Genomic DNA, 22,668 nt, shown 5'->3' with positions numbered 1-22,668 from the left:
CCTTCTGTAGAATTGATAAGCATGTCACTACTTTTTCCAAAAATAAAAAGTTGAAGACACACAGAGAAAGACTCCTGAAAATGATTTTTTATTCACCTACAATCCCTCCTAATACATTTACATTTAATCCACAGAGAGGTCTTGAAGAATTTTGCCAAATTCCTTGCCAAAACCTAGCAAAAACCATTCTTGCACTCCAAAGAAATAGTAGTATAAAAATTATAATAATAATATATTACTTTCATTGGAAGTAAATAATTTTAACAATAGAAGATATCTATCTTTATTACCCATTTTCATTAGATCCAAATGAATAGTGTCATAAACTCTCCACTGTTCAACAAAAATACCGGAAGTTTTGAATTTTAATAAATTCAAAATTTCCTCAATGACAGTATTTTCCCCAACTAGCCTGTTATTTTCTTTTTTTTTCCTAAAGACTTTATTTATTTATTCATTCATTCATTCATTCATTAGAGACACAGAGAGAGAGACAGAGACATAGGCAGAGGGAGAAGCAGGCTCCATGCAGGGAGACTGATGTGGGACTCAATCCCAGAACTCTGAGATCACGGCCCGAGCTGAAAGCAGATGCTCAACCACTGAGCCACCCAGGCATCCCTGTTATTTTCTTCCATGGGTTTTTAAAGAGCAAATTAAAGAAAGTTTCTACCACCCTCCAAATATTTTTTTTCAAACTTCACAGAGCACGTGGAGTTTCACCATTTAATATGAGACACATACAAACACAAGTACACAATATGTACGAGTACACCTTGACATCGCTACGTTGTAGAAGCATTATTTCAGGTGTTCAGGAAGCACATGTGTTCAGTCAGAAGAAAAATGGGACTTTCTTTCAAACAATAAGCAAGACTATTTAACTGTAGTCATTTCATAAAATAACATTGCCATGGAAATACATTAGAATAAGCATATTTATTAACTTAAAATTCGGAGGTTTTCTGAAAATATTGCCATTGGTATGGGCTTTGGCTAAATAAAACTTTCCATTTGGACCATGGCAGTAGTTGGGCAAAAGGAGTCCTTGTCATAAACAGCCGCTATTTTCATATTGTTAGAGTAAGTATAGCGGCACCTGAGTGGCTCAGTTGACTAAGTATCAGACTCTTGATTTCAGCTCAAGTCATGATCTCAGGGTTGTGAGATCAGGTCCAGTGTTGGGCTCCATGCTAGGCGTGGAACCTGCTTAGGATTCTCTCTCTCCCTCTCCCACTGCCCACCTTCCCTCCACCCCCTGCCACACCGCTTGCATGTATGCACGCTCTGTCTCTCTATTTAAAAAAAGAAGTAGTATATGGTCTTCTGTCAATAGCCTTTATTTACTCATTGACCCATTTAGCCTTCTCCTGCCCCTCTTCCTGATATTTCATTCTTTCCTTTAAACCCGTTCACACATGATTCACAACTTAAGCACTATGCTTAACTTAATGTATTGTAAATAATTGTAATGTGTTGAGGAGAATTATCTTGATTTCAATTGACATTTTAAGACATCTTACTTACAGGAAGATACCTGTTCTTTGCCTACCATCAGGAGAGTGCATTTTTGAGTGTATTTGATCTTGTAACAGTCATTTCTCCCAACCTGAAATGCCTAAGCTCAAAAATTACTAGACTGATCAAAAATCCTTTTCTGAGCTATTTAAAAAATGCAACGCACGTAAAATCATACTTCTTTTCGCCTGCCACAGCATTTAATGTTTGTATCTACTTACCTTCTAAGTATGTGGGGCATCTGGGTGGCTCAGTTGTTTAAGAGTACAAGTCTTGGTATCAGCTCAGGTCATGATCTCAGGGTCATGAGATGGAGTCCTGAGTCAGGCTCCCTGCTCAATGGGGAGTCTGTTTCTCCCTCTCCCTGTCCCCTCTCCCCCTGCTTGTGCTCTCTATCTCTCTCTGGCTTGCTCTTGCTCTCAAATAAATAAATAGAATCGTTTTTAAAAATTTAAGTATTATACATGTAAAACTAGGTCACAATTTCCTTTATATCAGATAATTTGTGATATCAATATATAAAAATTAAAATGAAAGGTTTGAAAATTAAAAGGGGAAAATTATTTAGCAAAGCTCAAAAATTTTCTAACAGTTCTTTACTCCTTTCTTTCTTTTATATGACATATACATGTTTATTAGCTTTTTTCATTTCAACTTTATCGGAGGATATATAAAATTACAAGATACTTAAAATGTGCATCGTGGAAATTTGATATATTTATACATTGTGAAAGGACTCTCACCATCTAATTAACACATCACCTCACATACGTGTACACACACACACCCTTTTCTGTATGTGTAAGAAAATTTAAATTCTACTCTCTTAGCAAATTTCAAGTGTATAATACAGTGTTATCAATTATAGTCATCACGTTTTACATTATCCTCAGATTGTATCCATTTTATAACTGAAAGTTTGTACCCTTTTACAAACCTCACCATTTCTTCCCCATTGTCCAGCCCTGGAAAACTATTTTTATACTCTTTGTTCCTATGAATTTGATTTTTTAAATAGATTCCCCATATAAGTTATATCATGCAATATCTGTCATTCCTTGTCTGACTTATATCACTTAGCATAATGCCCTCAAAGTCCAGCCATGTTGTCTCAAATAGCAGGATTTTCTTCTTCCTCATGGCTAAAGTAATATTCCATTTTCTTTATCCATTCATCAGTTGATGGACACTTAAGCTGTTTCCATATTGTGGCAATTGTGAATAATGCCACAATAAATATGGGAGTGCAGATACCTCTCCAGTATCTTATTTTCATTTCCTTTGGATGTATAGCCTAAGAGAGATTACTGGATCTTATGGTAGGCCTATTTTTAATTTTCTGAGGAACTTCCATACTGTTTCCCATAGTGTTTGGACTGACACTTTTTTTCTCTTGTCTTGATGATAGCCATTCTAACAAGTGTGGGATAATATGTCTTGGTTTTGATTTGTATTTCCCTGATGATTAGTGATATTGAGAACCTTTTTGTGTACCTGTCAGCCATTTGTCTGTCTTCTTTAGAAAAAAAATTGTCTATATTTCTGCCCATTTTTTAATCAAATTTTTTGTTGTTTTTTTGGTTTGAGGGGTTTTGTTTTGCAATTGAGTTGATGAGTTATTTACGTATTTCAATATTAATCCTTTATCAGATATATGATTTGCAAATATTTTCCCCTATTCTGTAGGTTGCCTTTTCCTTTCATTGGTTTCCTTTGCTGTGCAGAAGTTATTAGTTTGATATACTTTCACCTATTTATTTTTGCTTTTGTTTGCCTTGTTTTTATTGTCAAATCCAAAAAATCATCACCAAGACCAATGTCAAGAAGCTTATTCTCCATTTTATTCTAGGATTTTTATGGTTTCAGATCTTGTGTTCAATTCTTAAATCAATTTTGAATTTATTTTTGTGTATGGTGTGAGATAGGGGTCCAGTTTCATTCTTTTTGTACATAGCTGTTCAGTCTTCCCAAACCATTTATTGAAGAGATTATGCTTTCTCCATTTATTTTCTTGGCTCTCTTATCAAATTAATTGACCACACATGAATGTGATCAAAATAGAAATTTATGGTATTCTGTACAATGTTAGAAAGAAGGGGAGATACTTTCACTTAGGAAGCCAAACAGAAATGGCTGTCATTGCATGTTATCACAGTTTTGTCACACAATTCTTTGTGTGACATTCTAGCTTCTCTGTTCTGTTTCATTGATCTACCTGTCTGTTTTTATGCTAATACCATATTGTTTTGATTATGATAACTTTATAATACAGTTTGATATCAGGACATGTGATGCCTCCAGCTTTGTTCTTTCTCCTGACTGTTTTGGTTGTTTGGGGTCTTTTGTGACCCCATACAAATTCTGGGATTTTTTGTCCTATTTCTGTGAAAAATGTGATTGAAATTTTGATAAAAATTACATTGAATCTGTAGACTCTCTTAGGTGATATGAACATTTTAACAATATTAATTCTTCCAATCCATGAGCATGGTATATCATTCACTTTGTGGGGGGTGCTGGAGGGCATCTTCTTCCATTTCTTTCATCAATGTCTGATAGTTTTCAGTGTACAGATTTTTCACTTCCTTGGTTAAATTTATCATTAGATATTTTTTGTTTCCTTTCTTTTTTTAAAAAGATTTATTTGTATTTTTTTTAGAGAGAGCACAAGTGAGAAAGGCAAGGAAAGAGAGAGAGAGGCTCAATCTCATGACCCTGAGATCAAGACCAGAGCCAAAACCAAGAATTGGACACTTAATAGACTGTGCCACCAAGGTGCCCTAAAGATTTTATTTATTTATTTATTTATTTATTTATTTATTCATTCATTCATTCATTTAGTTAGTTATTTTTATTTAGTTATTTTAGAGAGAGAGAAACAGTGTATGTGCACATGTGCTCATGAGGAATGGTGGGCGGGGGGTGTTAAGAGGGAGAAAGAGCATCTCAAGCAGGCTCCTTGCCAAGCACCAAGCCCATCTCAAGTCTCAGTCTCACAACCCTTAGATCATGATCTAAGCTGAAATCAGGAGTTGGATGCTCAACCAAATGAGCCACCCAGGCACCCCTCTAGGTATTTTTTTTCTTTGTGATGCAATTATAAATCGGATTTTTTTCTAATTTCTCTTTCTGATATTTCATTAGTAGTATATGGAAATACGCTGATTTCTGCATATTGATTTTGAAACTTTACTGAATTTGTTTATTAATTCTAACATTTGGTGGAATTTTTAGGGTTTTCTATATATAATATCATGCTATCTAAATAGAGACAGCTTTACTTCTTCCAAATCAGAAAAGAAGTAAAGGATTCTTTTAAAAGACCAAAGATTTGCTACTCAAAATAGAAATTTATGGTACTCTGTACAATGGTGGAAAGAAGGGGAGATACTTTCACTTAGGAAACTGAACAGAAATGTCTGTCATCAGGATGTTATCACTGCAATTTGTCACACAACTCTTTGTGTGACATTTTATGGACATCTCTTTCCTCCAACTATCACCCTTGGGCTCTAAGATGTCAAAAGTAATGGAAAAGGATTTACAAAAAACAAATTGTCACAACCTTTAAGTGTTACTTTCCCTTAGGTTCACTAGCAATAACTTAGCTGGGCTAGAAGACAAGTGTTTGATTCAACTATTTCTTGGGTTTATCTCCTCTTGTTGACTACAGTGTGGAAAAAAGAAAATCTCAGCTAAGAGAAGGCTCTGCTTAAGAAAGAAAAAAAAAACTTCCTAGAAAGCAGAATTCCTTTTCAATTCCAATATGTTTCTAAATTGGGGATGGGATAATTAGAAGATGGGAAAATCCATATAAATCAATCTAATAAACCATAGATGCTCACTTCAATTTAAATCAATAAAATAATGTCCTAGGTATTTTCGGGGAAATCTATATTATTTTCTCAGGATTCAATCAAAGACAAAAGATATGCCTCAAACTACTTGAAATACTGGTGAATGAGAATCATGTCAATTTGACTGGGGTGGTTTACTGCCAGGGGAAGGAAAATAGATTTGATCCTGCTGCTATTGCTACTGTTGAAGGAGATGATAGTGACATTAGTATAAATAATTTAGATAACTGGAAATGGCCAGAATTGGCTTTTGAATCCAGGCTTGAGTGACTCCATGACCTATCCTTCCAACACTACTCAGTTCATCTGTAAGTTAATATTCTATTAATTCCTCACATCTCTTTGATAATGTGCCTAATTCATCAGATCCCCATTAGGAATCTGCTTTTTTTTTTTAATTAGGAACCCATTTGGCTTTTGATTTACATAATAGAAGCCAGTAGAATTTTTCTAGTACTTTTGAACGAACGACTTTGTTTTAGAAAAAGAATCTGTAAGTATTTACATATATCTTATAATCATCCTCAGTATAAAAGTTAAAGGTACCATGAATGTAGGATACTAGGTAGTATTAAATCACATGACTATTGTATGTGAAAAGGAATCAGCATTCTTTTATAATTAAATAAGAGAGTGAGTCATAGTCTTTGAGGCTTTGAAATACCTTCAGAAAGAAAATTATTTACCGGTGATTGACTTCTTTTAACCAGTAGATGGTCTTTAGGAAAAATCTGTTAAGTATTTGGACTAGCTAGCTTTGCAGAGTCTCAAAAAGAAAATCACTAATTTCCATGATAAACATGCTTTTGTTCTTCAGAAAGTTTTTCCAGGTACCAGGAAATTTGGTATGAAAGAGTGTTTTGATTAAATTTGGTTAAAAAAAATTTTTGTATATTCTTATAAAAATAATCAATGGCCTCATGTTCTTTGTTCTTCACTATTCATGGTAATGATTTATCTTTATTCCTAGAAATGATATTGAAAGTATTCTGACCCCAGCATTCATGTATAAATACTGTGGATAATTTGGTTCCTGAATAATAAGGACCCATCTTCAGGCACCTTTAGCTCGAGAATGTTGGGAGGAATTTTGAGTTCTTATGTGAAGGCTGAGAGTGGAAAACCATGCCCTCACTATTAACTACAACATGTTCCACCCACTCAGAAGCACCTGAGGAGTCCCGAGTCCGTTTCATATACCTTTTATCATCAATTCAGAGAAACCATTTGGAAAAGAGGTTGAGGTGTATTCTTGTGTTTCTAAATTCAGGGACTATAAAGAACAAAATAATTGACTTGGGGTATTTCCTGTGAAAATTTCAAGACAACATATTGACAGAAAAGATGAAAAAGATGAATGTAATCAACCTAAAATAGGTCATTTGATTGTAACTGAAAAGTAAATTCATTTGGCACATAAGACTACTTCTAATCCTACCACTGTCAGGGAGACACAGAGACAGAGAGACATGCATTGACCACTCAGTAAGTTTATCCAGAAAGAATGATACACATGATCCATTCCAAAGTAAATTCAGGTTAAAATCTGGTGCCTAACCTCAACATAAATCATTTTTTTCTTGTGTCTAAACTATGTCTCTAAAAAGTCTAACATCCCTCAATGTTTTCCTACCACTTAAACTATTTCCTTTCTTCTAGATGATATATAAACTGTGAACAGATCAATTGCAAAAGAACCCTAGCAATTATTGGATTAAAATTATTCTATGGAGAATCTTTTGGGCAACTTCTCACGTTAGCTGAGCTAAAACTTCATTCCATAGTTTTATAGATGGTCTTGGTGCCTGAATTCAAGTCTACAAAAATAAAATGACGTACACAGAATTCTTGGCCAAACTTGAAGAAAGGATTTTGCCTCTGCTTCTCTTCAGAAATAGGATGCCTGATAAACAAAAGGATTCAAGCAGAATTATAAGATTAGGAGCACAGAATCCTGTTGGTGCCTCTACAGGAACAATCAAAACTTCTCTATTTGTGTTGTCCTATGCTTGTTGGGAATAAAGATGGTTCAGATCCATAAGAGGTCACATAATCAAAAGAAATTCAAGCAGAATCCAAAGGCTACAGACACAAAGTCACGTCTCTGCCCATGCATGAACAACAAACACAATGTATTGCCCTATGCATATTGGGAATGAAGGTTGCTCTAACCCATACAGAAACAAATAGATCGCTATATACAAATTAGTACACGTAGAAAGTTGCTTTTTAAATAAGACTTGGGCAAGAACTGAACTTAAGTAAATACAGCTCCACACCACCTGTTGAAAATCATTTTGACACTACTGCACAGAGAGTTCTTTGCTCTGTGGATTATTTGCTGAGATTGAAGGTAGTCTGCATTTTATCATCCGTTTTCATTGTCTTGGCCCTTGTTCAATTCCAATTTAGGAGAATACTTGAAATACGGTCTCTTCTAGGAAGCATGCAAACACTCTAGGAATTTGATGCTTTCCTGAATCATCTATGCTTGTTCTGTAAGTACAATTAAAGACACTTTTCCAGAACAGAACAAAAGAGATTAGATTTGCTTTAGTTAAATTGTCTAAAGAGAGTTCTCAGTTGTGGATTTGCTAATGGCTTTCGTACAAATAATGGAAATAGAATCATGCTTTTTTATTGGTCATCCAAGAAGCCTTTCAGTTTCAGGTTCTTCTGGAAAGCTCAATCACCAAGGCTCTTCTTTTAACAACTTGGAAAATATCTTGCCTGATTAGGAAGTTAGTCATTTCACATTTTGACATCTAAAACAATGAGAAGCTTAAAAACCACCCAAATTACATTTATAAGTAACAGGATACATCACTTTAAAGATGAAAAGCTCAAGGATCTGTGGCGCCTTTCTTTGTTCCTGTTAATCCTATTTTGTTCTTGAGTGGCAGATGTTTTGTAAATATCTGCATTTGAATTCAGACAACAAGTGTTGACAATTCATCCTCTAGCTTGGTAGAAAAACATTATGATTTTGTATTGGCAGCTTCTGTATTACGGAGAGTTAACCTTCCTTCTGTTTGATGTTTTCTATCACGATCAGTATTGTTCCAAGGCAAACCTGACCTTAGTCAGTTTTAAAACTTAGGATGGTTTTAAACAAAATGTGTTCTGAAAAGGAGTGAAAAGGAGTCGAATTCCGGAAATGTTCTTCTAGTCCTCATTTTCTGGAGACTGTTTATTCCTTCTTGTTTTAGCAGTTGCCTCAGACTTGGTCACAGACATCCCCTGAGGCTTTTCTTTTCCATTTATTTTATCCATTTAAGGTTAACATATTAAGAGTTTTGCTACCGAGAGATTAAAATAAATATGTTTGATGGAGCTTTCTCAAGGCTCCTGCACTGACCACAGCCTTCTCCCCTGACTTCACTGGCATTTCTTCAACACAGGCCATGTTAGGGCTACTAAGTAGAGTTCCTCCACAAGCTGCCACATTTTTCTGTGTGTTCTGGAGAGGGAAAAGACAAAAAGGACAAGAAAGTCAGGGAACTCATTTGGTGCTCTTTATAGAGACTGGAGGAAAATATATGTATCAAAAGTCTTTCTTGGCAGATCATGACAGATTTTTTTAATTTCAACCTTACCCCCACTTGACCACAATGCATAATATTTTAAATAATCGGATGTTAGAGTCCTAATGTACATGGAAACTGACCATGTGGGGCTGGAGAAGTTCATATTCATCTAACAACAGGTTCTACTCAGGAACAAAGGCAGCAAAGAGGTTAAACATCCCTGTCAGGGCTCTCACTCTTATTTTATTATTATTATTATTATTATTATTATTATTTTTTTTTTTTTTTTTTTTTTTTTTTTTAGGGCTCTCACTCTTAAAAGAATTGCTTCCTATGACAGAATGTCCTTCTTCTTTGGTCTTAATGTGTGGATAAATAAGAAACTCTAAAAATGGGCTAAGACAAATATACCAGGAAAGAACAAAGTCACCGCACATATAAAATAATACACAAAATCTTCAAACTTTTTCTACAGCAAGCAACATTCCACCAACCATTTCTAATGAATTAATCTCAATTGTTATTCATCAAACACTTGTTGGGAAAAACCACAGTATCTAATACTGAAACAGAAATGGATTTTGTAGTAATTACTTGTTTCCTGTCTTAAGGAAAAATAGGTGCATCTCCTCTTCCTTGACCTTTTGCTCAAAATATATGTTCGATACATTGGCCCAGTAATAAACTGAATAGTGTAAGGTCATGATCTCAAATTTAAAAAATTAAATAATATAAAAAACTGAAGGTATAAGGTAATGACTTCAAAGTACCAGGGTACCTTCCAAAAGAAGACACTTGACAACCAATTGACCCTTCCAGGCTTAGAAAACAAAAACTATTAGTACAAATGTGAAAGAAATTTAATTCTTAACAAAATTCCTCTCGATTCTCATCCGTTAGTGGTCACCATTGGACAAAAAGTTGGTTTATGATCAAGAACTAATAATAACTCAAGTTTAACTTGAATAGAATTAGAAATTGTGCCCACCTTTTTAAATCCTGACATCAAATAAGACTAAGGATATTGGAAAAAAAAAAAAAGACTAAGGATAATGTGACATTAACTCACAGGTACGCCAGAAACAAAACAAAAACACTCTTTCGGGATATTTTGTTCCCCATACAGTGAACAAATTAATGCATCATTTTTTTTCTACAGGAAAACTGAAGACTTTAATAGCAAACCCTCCAAGGTCAAAATGAATACAGGTACGCTGTCTCTGTTAGTTTTAAAACTCTTTAGCCTTGCTCTTTAAAAATCATCTTGGCCCCAAATCATTAAGTTTAATACTCTGCTGATCTGATTGATCTAAATTCATTACTTGATTTATTTGTTTTTATGCTCCAATCTTACATCTATCAAAGGTAGAATTTTCTGTTTTGCTATCTACTTTTACTCCCCTTTCTATAACCGTATCTTTAAATTCACTCCTATATGCCCTAGGAAAAGGGAGCATGTCACTTGACGCATACACTTGAAATTGCTCACTTAAAATAGGCTAATTTCATAGGCAAATTGCTCTAGCAGAAAACATTTTAAATTCCCTTTTCTATAAACACTTTATGTTAACAATGTTAGCAGACAGAGTGCCAAAGCTTTATATGAGATCAGATTAATTAAGCTAGACACAATATACATAAAGTCATAAGCATTTTATTTTTAGAATGAGAGCAGTATCTCTAACTAGCTTCAACAACATTGAGGTCTCTAAACTCTGTATTATATACAGATTAATTGTAACAGGGTTTGTGACACATGCTGGGTACGTATGAATTTTTTTCCATAGTAGAAATATTTTAACTTCCATTTTCAGCTTTCCCTCCTCCAACATGGTTATATTCACTATCAGGTAACTCTGTTAAACAACTTTCTCACTGAAATTCTGTAACCTGTGTTCTAAAAATAGCATTTCCTATCTACAAGTGATCACTGAAAGTTGTTTTAGCCAGTTACTCTGTGGCAGAGGAGGAAGGGTAGTCCAAGATAATTTCTCACATCATGCAGTTCGCCTTTTTGCTATCTCTTGTTGTTAGCAAAATGCCCCAAGGAAGGATTAACAATCATTGGTGAGAACCAATATCTAATCCCTAGATCAAGTATAGAGACATGGACATGTCTTTGTCCATGATTCTGTGGCTGACTTTAGCAAAAACTTGCAGTGGATGACCTTGGAGAGTCATGGGTTAGCTGCCCCCCTGAAGATGCAGGTATAAATGTGGAGAGTAAGAGGCAAGATGAGGATAGTTAAAATAGTCAAAATAAATAAGGGAGGCTTAGAAATCAAGAGAAATGACAACCTTAGAAATGAAACAAGTAAAGGCATTTGGACAACTGGAGATGTGGCAGGTAGACACGGGAAATGAAAGGAGAAATACTATTAGGCAAAAGGATTGAAGAAAGCAAATAGAATATGTGATTATACTATAAATATGCCATATTCATTATAATGCATTCAGTAATTAACCTTCCTAGTCATAGGATGCAATCCCTAATAGCAAAGTAGACAAAGAGAAAATTTATACATTTGCTTAGGTCTCCAGGGTACTTGAGTCAAGTGAATGCTCCAGCAACATGAATGTAACTCTCTAAAGCATGCTCTCATTTAAAAGGAGTGAGCTCAGTTCTATATGGAATGCTAATTTGCATTTATTTTACTTATCTGGGTAAATTTACACACATATGTGCAAAAATATATTAAACATATGCATACAAAGTTGATTAGAATTGACTGGAGTTCTTTGTTTAAAATTCCAAAGCAATACTATAATTTTGCTATAAAACCACACCACTTTAAAAAATATAGATAGATAGATAGATAGATAGATGATAGATAGATATAAATCTTGCTATAGAAAGTTGAAAAAAGCATTGTTGCTATATCTACAAAATGAAGGAGAGATTAATTCCTAAATATCTGTACATAAAACTGTTCTTCATCATCTACCTATCAATCATTAAAGAGATACAGTACTACTTTCAATGTCCATGCATCAGTCAAGTTTTTGAAAAGAGATTCTTTTATTTTTTTTATTTTTTTGAAAAGAGATTCTTTTAAATTAGCTTTCCATTATTGGTCAAATATGTTATAAAAGAGCCAAAGAAATGTGATTCATTTTTTCATACAGAAGTATCTAAACAATGTATAGAAATTATAAAACATGCAGTATTTCCACTCTTTGGACTCGGGAGCCATTATCTTCTAAGGAAAATCTTAGCTATTCCAGAAAGGGAAGAGAGAAAGACATCAAATAATTCATAGTGTGTGATTTACCCATGAGTGCTTCCCAGAAATTAGAAGCAGCTCCCAGGAGTCCTGCAGGTCTGTGCAAGAGTATGCCACCTTGAAGGTGAGAGTGGCATCAAGATTCTTTAGGATAACCTAAAGTGTGCAAGAAAGTATCCTCATTTTGAGATCTTAAGAAAATATCTTCAAGGAATAGCAGAAAGTATCAACAAGTAGAAAATCTAAGAGATTTTTCTGTTCTTAGCAATTTCACAAATGTCTCAACTTTTCGAAGTGAGCTCCTTGTTAAACTGTTAATAAAAAACTGATGCTCTATTCATTTTATGTAGATCATAGAACTGCTTAGAATACAAAAACTGTTTGACACAGAGGTTCCTACCCTTTCTTGTTTTGCTGTGCCAAGATATCTTAGTAATTTTTAGGCATACTCTCAAGGCAAAAGAAATACCTAACAGTTCTATTTATTAAGTAGTAGGTGCAGACAACTTAATAAGTACTTATGTTCTACCAACTGAGAAGCAATTTAAAAAAATAATACACTGTAATAAAAAAGCCAATCATTTTAATTTATTCTTTATAACCACAGTTACTTACTAACAGGATAGTGTGTCTGTTGGAGACACACAAAACTTCTCAGACCATGGAATTAGAGCATACATCGCCACTCTCTTTTACTGGTCCAAAATTATTTTCAGAGGGGATTTGTTCTTTGCCCCTGTGATCACCAAAACCCAGCTTTTCAAAGATATGATACATTTAAAGGAAAACAGCACAAACGATTATGCTGAAAATGGGAACTAAGGCTAGTGGTTCATGCAGCATCTGAGAGGCATCACTGTGTTCTCCTCAAGAACAGAAGAAGTCTTCCCCAAGCCCTGTGAACTTTCTGATGGGGCCTGAGGTGTCTTGGCACACGTTTTGGAACGATGGATTTAACCAGTAACTCTGAACCTCCTCATTGTGAAATTTTTCTTTCTCATTCCTGCTAGTTTTCAGATGTCCAGAGTTCCAAGAACTAGAAAATAAAATTTCTTAGAGGTCCATTTCCACTTTCAACATCCTTGACTACGTGGTCCTTTTAGACCATTGATAGCTGCTATACATACACCACGTATTCCCTGACATTACCTCCATTTTATCTGAAACACTCCTTCCTTGTAGCTTTTTTTTTTCAATTTGCTAAAATCCTATTGGTGCTTCTTTGAAAGATATCTTTAGTATTGTATGTTTCTACCATTTGTCTTTCTGTGTTTGATCTTTGATATTTGACTTCACATATGTTGCTTCAAATCATTTTTCTGTATTAGTTATTGTCTGCATTAGGAAATTTTAAACATGTATTTAAGAAATTATATTTTGATATGAGAATCATTCTACCAATTTTAAGTTCTATTGACCTTACTGCTTGTGATTTTACCAATAATTAAGTCATTGTTCCAAGCACTCTTAAATCCCCTCACTTCCAGTAAACAAACTGGATACTTTTCTTTAAGAAATAAAGAAAAAGGGGGAATAATGAGAATAGCATGTGGCAATATATAATGATTATGTTATCATATTGGTGGTTATATTATTTGTTTTCCTAGTTATAACTTTCAAAAAGATTCCAATTTCAGTTGTTTTCATTCCAGGAGAATGAGCAAAACTATTTATTGCACATTCCATATACAAAGGAATGTAGGAACGAAATTGGAATCTGTTCGTAAATAGAACATGAACCTTCCAATTTTAGAAGTCTTGCTACTCTAAACTTCTCATATCCCATTAAAATAACTGATGCATTTTCACGTACTTTATTTCACATTGCAATGTCCATGAAGTGTAAGTATATGGATCCTCATCAACCTATTGTTCAAAAGTATAAAAACAATTTAATCTTTTAAATATTGGTCATTTCAATACTGTATATATCAATGTTGCCTTTGATTCCAAATAGGCTAATTATTTCCATAACAATAAGAACTATGAAAGGACAGAGAATTTCTGTAATGACATCTGTTTCTTTATGAATCCTATTTATCATACCATGCTTGTATCAGTTAATAACTTTTACTTCAAGAAGTGATTCCAGCTACCTTTAGGAATCATAAATAGCTAAAATACAGTAAAACCTAAATGATGAATACAAAGTGTGGTATACCATTGCTCCCAATACTGAAAGATCAGTTGTCCCTGACCCTAAGCGCTCTTCACACTGCTTATAAATTTAACAGTAATTGAACTTAAATGGCATAAACAAAGTTGAGTTGTATGCTTCTGTTTTCTTTAAAGGAAACCCATAAAATATTAAGTATAAAATCTGTGTTTTTACTAAAGCAATGGCGTCTGTTTCTAAGACAGACCCCTGGTTTTTTTGTTTGTTTTGTCTGTTTTAGTTTGGGGTGGGTGTGAAATTTTCCAGTGTATTCCATGGTTACTAATCCTGACTGTTCATCTTCCTCATGGATGTCTGGCACATTCCACTTAAAATGCATGATAGTGCATGTGCTTTCTCCTTTGCTGTGGCCTCTGCTATATCATTTTTTTGCTTTCAGATAGCGGTGGGTGTGCTCGCAAACGTGCTGCCATGTCTGTTACATTAACATCTGTGAAGAGAGTTCAAAGTTCTCCAAACCTATTGGCTGCAGGTATAATATCGCTAACTCACAGAATGTCACAATCGAATGGCTTTATCTGACCTTTCTCTCTTTCCAGAATTATCTCGTTTGGATGATGAAAGTAGCAGTAAATACCTTCCTAAAGCCCTACTAGTTCTTATTTTTCTTGTCTCAAGAATAGCTCCTATCCCTTCTGACTGTTTTTGTTCTAAAAATAAAAAGCCAAAGGAAACTGATAGCTTGTTAAAAAAAAAAAGTTTTAAAAATCTAATTAAAAACAACCGTCACCTGCCAAAAATGTGTTGAGTAACAACTGCAAGTGTTAATAACTAAGCTTTTTTTTTTCTCATGAACTAAAGTAATGTAATGTTTAGTTAAGATAACTCACAGGTGCTTTAGTTTTTTTTATTTAAAAACTGTTGGGGAGTGGGAACACAGAGGGGCAGGGATTTACAGGTAAGTGGATTATGATTAATTCACTTCTTCACCAAAGGTTGGAAACAATATGAAAGAATATTAGTTTGGTAAAGATCTTAAAACTTCCTTTAATCCAATCAGCAAAGGCCCTTCTAATATATATTTTTAAATGTCTTGGTCCAGGTAAGATTACCACGTACCCACAAATACATATATCTGTAGAAAGCTAATTGAGAGTGTGATATTTCGGCACCTACTGAGGTGTGTCTCTTTATGACCTAGACCTGTGGGTACAATCTGTACAAGGGGCTACTGCTATAGAGGATCAAAGTGAACCCAGCAACCCCCATGTCTGGAGGCCCTGAGAAATGCCCATACCTTCCTGTGACTAGTTGTTTGGTCGGCTGACTGGTTAGTTGGTTTGATTATGGGTTGCTGAGTTGGGGTTCCTTGTTTTTTTTTTTTTATAATGTTTGTGGGTTTGGGAGAAGTTGGAGAGAGATGGAGTGTTTAAATCATTTTAATTCACACTGTGCATATCAGTGTCTTTTACACACATACATTTAGTAGTTAATTAATAACTGAGAATGTCCTTGGCTAAAGCCATTTGATCCTAAACTACCCAGCCATGTTGAGGAAAAAAACACTTTCATGTGTAGAATTCCCACTCTTAGCCAGCACCACCTCCAGTTTACAAATGGATTTCCATGTACAAGTTTAAATACCAGTCCAGGTGGTTCCATAATATATTACATTTTTAAAAACACAAATTGCATTGCAATGTATATAGTACAACCTCATTTTGGTTAAGAAAAATATCTATATATGTATTTGTACACGTTTGTTTATGTGTGTATGAGCATGGGAAAATGTTAGAAAAACCCAAATGTGTTTATATTGAGTACCTGAGGGAAATGGGAATGAAGGGAAATTAGAAAACAAACAAATAAATTGATCAGGACCAGCAGGTAATTGGGATGCCTAATCACAAATATCATTAACATTTCAACCAAGTAAAGCTCTTCAGATGTGGACCATCTGAGGGGGCCACCTAGGGAATGTGGCACTACTTCAACAATGCCAAGTTGTTATGATTTACAGAAGTAACCATGAAGGAATTAATAGTGGATTGAAATAAAGATTGCATTCTGGAAGGTCAAAATTAGAATATCAGTTTCATATCACTCAACTTAGCAGAAAAATGTTAATGCTTCAGAATCAAAATAATAGAAAAGATTTAATACTTCAGGAATATGAATTAATCTTCAGTAATAAAAGTATGTAATAGTTCTGGACCATTTAAACTGTCATGTCACTAGGAGTAAGATTTCTATAGAATGAAGTCCCCTGAACTTTGTTTGTGGTTACATTAAAAATGGATTTCTTTAGCATTCATTAGACACATAAGATATGAACCATTTTTCAATGAAGATTTATTTACATTTTGAAGAAAGAACTCAGCCTCTCTTTAGGCCTCTTACATGATATGGTGGCCTTCATAAAAACTTATTTGACACAGTGTCTCTTTGTGAGTCAAAAGGAGATTAGTAAATATTTACTACATTTGATATTATTAAAATAAAACAACCTTTATGTAAAAGACTACCTCCACAAAGGATTCCAAGCTTCCCTCCATCCCCCCTAGGTCATAGAGTCAATTTGAGCTACTACTCATCAACTCTTTATCCCTTAAATCAGTGTGTCTTTGTTTACCTTTAAAAGTAAAATCCCAATGGATAATTCAGAGCACACACTGATGTTTTCAACCAAAGCTAGAACCACAGTGATGACTATGTTGACTATTTTATTTTACCAAAATGCTTGGCAGTCTAAGACAACCCTGATACGGTGGTATGCTATGGTGACAGGTCCACTGTGCTAAGAGACTGGGTCCAGCCAACACATGTGTGTTTTATTCATACCTGTAGGAAATTTCATCTGTTTGTATCTCCAGTTTCCTTTCTTAAAAAAAGGTGGGCGGGGGGGGGGGTGGAGAGTAGGGCAGAATGCCTCAGTGGCTCAGTGGTTGAACATCTGCCTTCAGCTCAGGTCGTGATCACAGGGTCCTGGAATCAAGTCTAGCATCAGGCTCCCCATGGGGAGCATGCTTCTCCCTCTGCCTGTGTCTCTGCCTCTGTCTCTGTGTTTCTCACGAATAAATAAATAAAATCTTTAAAAAATAATCTTTGAAAAAAAGAATTTGTGTTTCATTTTCCTACATCTCTGAGAACTTAATCATTTCCTAAACTCACAAGGATTTGTCCTAATTAAATAAGAGTAAATGAAGAAAATAATAAATAAGGCTTATCACAATACTTAGAAACACAGTAGGCATTCAATTAGTCTACTTGAATTAATATGTTTAATTAGTTCTTGCAAAGCATTTGAGCTCTCTAAAGAAAGAAGCTCTAAGAATTAAAATCATAGTTTTCAAGAAAAGTGTAGTTCATAATGTTTAACATTGCATACCAGTTATGAGGAATTTAAATAAAACCTCAGGGTAAAAATTATGATGAAACAGGTACCACAAACACGGCTACCTAAAATTCATTATGTTGGAATCATAAAATCAGAAATGACCTTTCAGGGCATCCAGCCCAATCCCCAAAGTGAGCCACGAATGCCTTACCAACTTCTGTGACAGGTGTCCACCACCTTCTGCCTGGACATGAGGAATGTTCATTGTACCAGCAAAGAGTGGGTTATGGTTCTTAATTCTCACAGACCCTATTTATATTCCCATGAAAAATAGCCAGAGAATGATAAATCTGCCCCATTTACTCAGTTCTTGAATTTTCAGAGAAGCAATGACCATCAACTAAAGAATGCTAGAAATTAAAGGCTCTGATCCCTAGACTTTTCACAAGTAAATAATCATGAATCATATTCAAGATGCTGGGCAAAACCATTTCGCCATGAATCTGCCAAATCATTTACATGCCAGGCCTTATTTTTTAAAAGATTTTATTTATTTATTCATGAAAGAAGACAGAAAGGAAGGCAGAGGAAGAGGCAGGCTTCCTGGGAGTAGGGAGCCCAATGCAGGACTCAATCCTAGAGCCCTAGGATCAGGACCCATGCCAAAGGCAGATGCTCAACTGACTGAGCCACCCAGGCACCCCCTTTTTTTTAACTGATATTCTCTTCACTTGGCGTGGTTCCAGGATGCTTTCTGTTACCTGCTCCAAACCACCCTGTCTTCCCTCCCTAAGTTTTCTTGGCAGAAATTAAATAAAAGCAAGTCTACAGTGAATAGTAATCATGTGGGATGGTGTTGATGTTTCAATGCCTCCAAAGAATTATAATAAAATAGCAAATCAGGACTGGATGTGTTCAGTATCTATAACTGGATCTTTTTTAAAGAAACAAACGTTGTACCCTTAACTATTCTTAAGAGACCACCCACTAAAGAGTAGACTTTAATCATTACCATAAGATTCATTAAAATGTGGATTCATCCTGAAGTTTTAATCCATGGTGATTTTTCTCCCATCCCCTTGTTCATAATTCTACAACTGTGTCCACCATGCAGTAGATTTCATCCTTATTTTTTGTATTTAAGTATAGTTTTAAAAGCTCATCATAATGAATACCTCGTATTTCCTGTAGTAGAGGAAATAAGCAGTTTCATTTGGAAATCCCTGGGCCCAGGACAGAGAGAGAGAGAGATAAGCCCCTGGTTGAATCCAGAGTGACTGTCCTCTGAGTCTCACACTTAATATTTATCCCACTGTAGATTCCATAATCTCCAATGTGGTCACCTGTGAGAAGAAACAGAAGTACCTCTCTACAAACTATCAGTTAGAGGAAGTTTATTTCAAGTGTCCTTCAAATATGCTCACTATCTATACCTCCTCCTCTTCACCATGTCTACAACCCTTGTACCTCCAAGCACCTGGCTCCCACCATCTCCATCCCCAGCCTATACCCACACAACCTTCTTTATGAGCCCAGTTTTATCAGACTAAAAGTGAAATGAACTCCGTATTATTAGGCAACTAATTATGATATAAATAATAATTATTCCTGCTGCTTCCCTCAAGTTCCCAAACTTGTTCCTTGTCCACAAACTGTCCATGACACACAGGTGGTCACTACGTCTCTCTCCCTGGGTGCCCCAAAGCAGAATTCTAATGATTGTTCTGGTCCGTATCGCTACCCTGTTTGCTGTCTTTATGGAATCCTCATCATTATTTAAGTGATCGAAAATTTCAAGCATTTTGCCTATGACTCTTGAAAGTTATTTTTTACTTTGCGGTACCTATATTGAATTCATTGGCGATAAATTCTGTCCTGAATTAACAATTATTATAAAGGGTGAAGATTTGTTAGTCTTCTCTAACTCCCCTGACCTGGAGATACAGTAATGTACTCTGTGCTAATTCATATTTCTTTTTCTTCCCTTGGTTTGGAAAGAATATCAAATATTTTATCTAAAAATCAAACTCTCATTTCTCAACTCATTTTTATCACTCCAAATTCATGTGTTTAGATTTCAAAATATCCCATAAGTGTTAGAAAGAAAATGAAGAGTCCTTTTACATATAACATTCATGTTCTATTAGGCATTGAAATACAACATTTTAATAACAGTCTCGGGGAAAGAGTCCAGGATTGGACAGATCAGGCTGGATGACCCATAAGGTCATTTCTAAAGTTCAGACTTTCTGATTCTACAGGAAGTTGACCATGTGGTATGAAAGAGCCAAGCAATACAAGACGATTACCTCAAGAGTGCATAAGTTACAGAAGATTCTTGAATGTATAATTTGAATAAAACCGACAGTAAATATGTCATTGAGCCACTCACTTTCCAGCTGCATTATCAAAAGCAATTTGTTAATACTGAAACTCATTTTCCACAGCTTACTGCAAGACAATGGAATATATTATAAGGGCTCTCTCATATTTGAATACACAATGACTTTAAAATGGCAATAAGAGGAAAATTCAAAGTTTAGAGAATGATTTGAAAAATATCACATAATGTGGTAGAAACACATACACTTTCTTAAAGTATAAAAATGAAATGCAAACTACAAAAAATCAATCGCCCCCTAACACAGGAATTGAGTATGGTTAGTAACACCAGGGCACTGAAAGCTAAGTATATGGTGTTAATTTAATGCTTTGGAGAAGCAGTCATTGCTTACAAACCATTTTAGTTTTGGGGTTTGTTTTTGGGTTTTTTTGTTTTTTTAGTTTGCTTACAAACCATTTTAAAATCAAACGGTTTGATATTTTAAAATTCATATATCCAGCTTAGGCAATAATAAAATAGAATTGCATGGTTGCAATATTATTGAAGGAAAAAATCAGTATTTGTTATATGTTCTTTTTGTTGTTGTTGTTATATGTTCTTAATTACATATTATACTTAATGAATGATACTGTCATTGAAATAAAACTAAATGCACAACCCTTCCATTTAGTAGATTTGACTTACTTAAGAGTTTTAGAAATGAGATAATGTTTGCAAAAAAAAAAAAAAAGTGAGTGTGGGTTTTTTTTTGCCAAATAGTCTTTACTGGGTTGTTCATTTCTTTTACCTTAGTATTAATTTTAACATTTCTTTTTCTTTTAGGGCGTGATTCTCAGTCACCAGACTCAGGTACAGAAAAGCTATTCTGAATAATCATTACATTTGTTGTGAGTATTTCTTAACATATCCATAGTCATATTGTTGACCTCACAGTAAACTTCAATTGCATATACAGTTACGTCTATTAAACTAAATTTAATTTCTAAAAAAGAAATCTTCAATTTTGGAAATAAAAATAAATTTTACCCAAAAATATGTTAAAAGTGAATGTAGATATTTTTGTATCCAATTTGTTTTCCCTTAATAAAAGCTTGGAGATCTTACAATGATCGAAATCAAGAGACACTGAACGGAGATGCTACATATTCCTCTCTTGCAGCAAAAGGTTTTAGAAGCGTTCGACCAAATTTACAAGAAAAAAAATCACCAACTCAGGTAATCTTGCACACTCTTGTCTACTGTGTTATTTTAAAGCATCCTATTAGACTGCTGCTGTAGATTCTCTTCTTGAGTTCCATATAAATATTTAGATACATGTTTTATCTTTAATATGTTTTGCTCTTGTATTTGTATTCTTTGCCAAACTTTATTTACAACATAGAAGACAAGTTTTAAACTCAAAACAGGCTTTATGGAATTTTTTTTTCTGATTCAGTTCATAAAAGTAGAACACTTTCTAACATAATGTTTACAATATTTTCTAATTCTTAAAAAGCTGGTAGCTGATGCTTTGGATTTTGAAGTTATGAGGTCAGCAACACAGTATTTATTCAATACACATGAGTTATGCAACTGTGTATTATATTAACTAAAAGGACTCTGGAGAGATAGTAAAATTGTGCCCCAAACATGAAAACTGTTATTAAAGCAATGTGACTAAACATACAGTACCTATACCTCAAAGTCTAAAAATATGCCAAGAGAACACATGTTCATTTTTAACGTAATTTTCCAGAGTATAGGTGGAAAAAAACTCCGTAATGTATTCTCTATAAAAACTATTTTCTCCCAGAGAGCAATATTGATAATAAATTAAAATGCATTCTAAATGGAATAAAAATGATCATTTAATCAGCCAACAAAATGTGTAGAATAAGAAGAAGGTATGACGTTGCTTTACTTTAAGGGTAAAGTTGACACTGGTTTCTATAATGACTAACTTTGACTTTCTCTCTGTTTTTTCTTCAACATTATTTCTCTCTCCGGATGTTTTTGGCAATCCAGGCACCCTTTCCACCACCCAGAAAAGAGAGCTTTTGTAGCTCCTTGATAACCAATCACACAAAGGGTGACATTTTAAACCAACTAGTAACTAACACACAAACTCCCTTCTGTACAAAGTACTTTACTAACAGAAAACCTCTTGAGGGAACTATGTATTCTAATGATGAGTCCAACCAGACAATTGTATATTCTGAAGAATCTAACACAACGGTATCATATACACAAAAAATCACTAATCCACTACCAGCAGCTGCCAGCACTGGTCCCCTACAAAATGCTGATATCAGCACCCCATTTCTACAAGAGGACTACATGCAAGATTCTCAGACTCGAAGGATTTCTACATTGAAACTAATCCATAACCAGGATGTAGGAAGTAATGTCCACTTTAATACTCCACAGTTTTCCCAATCTGTGGAAGTATCATCATTCCCCAAAAGGCCTTGCTCACCGCCCCCTAACCCAGTGCCTGAGATACACACAGCATCTCTTTCCATTCAGATAACTCCCGTTTCAGGACACGATCCTAAAAGCCACAAACAGCTACCTGAGCTTTCTCCAGAGACTACAAAGATACCTCTTCAGCAAGAGAGACAAAAATCTGCAGTTGCTGCGGCCTCTCAGTCCTCAGACTGCCGGGTGGTACATTACACTTTCCAATCTCTTGTTACAGGTGTTCAGTAGAGACCCTAACTCCTTTGGTTTGGGCTTCTTCTATAACCTAATGCTTTGTTAGTCTCC

General features: G+C 34.8%; 1 protein-coding gene and 1 long non-coding RNA gene across 47 annotated transcripts in view; one reads left to right on the top strand and one right to left on the bottom strand.

The window, feature by feature from the left end:
- SORBS2 (sorbin and SH3 domain containing 2) overlaps positions 1-22,668 on the top strand; it is a 215,393-nt gene that overhangs the window by 108,315 nt on the left and 84,410 nt on the right. For 7 of the 46 annotated variants that reach the window (XM_072776009.1, XM_072776007.1, XM_072776014.1 and 4 more), the window contains 4 exons: positions 10,062-10,111; positions 20,746-20,772; positions 21,014-21,138; positions 21,928-22,569. In XM_072776009.1, coding sequence (XP_072632110.1) covers positions 10,102-10,111; positions 20,746-20,772; positions 21,014-21,138; positions 21,928-22,569 — 804 coding nt within the window. In that variant the 5' untranslated portion in view covers positions 10,062-10,101. Of the gene's footprint in view, positions 1-4,177; positions 4,294-10,061; positions 10,112-14,681; positions 14,775-20,745; positions 20,773-21,013; positions 21,139-21,927; positions 22,570-22,668 lie in introns of all 46 variants that reach the window. The other 39 variants (XM_072776034.1, XM_072776041.1, XM_072776032.1 and 36 more) reach the window with 12 other exon arrangements.
- LOC140604684 (uncharacterized) overlaps positions 4,289-22,668 on the bottom strand; it is a 30,168-nt gene continuing 11,788 nt past the window's right edge. The window contains exon 3 of the long non-coding RNA XR_012007496.1: positions 4,289-8,835. This is a non-coding gene — a long non-coding RNA (uncharacterized lncRNA). The remainder of the gene's footprint in view (positions 8,836-22,668) is intronic.

This window comes from Canis lupus, chromosome 15, assembly GCF_048164855.1.
Source record: "Canis lupus baileyi chromosome 15, mCanLup2.hap1, whole genome shotgun sequence".
Classification (NCBI taxonomy): Eukaryota; Metazoa; Chordata; class Mammalia; order Carnivora; family Canidae; genus Canis; species Canis lupus.
The sequence above is the reverse complement of the archived record's forward strand: the minus strand, read 5'-3'. Positions and strand labels throughout refer to the sequence as shown.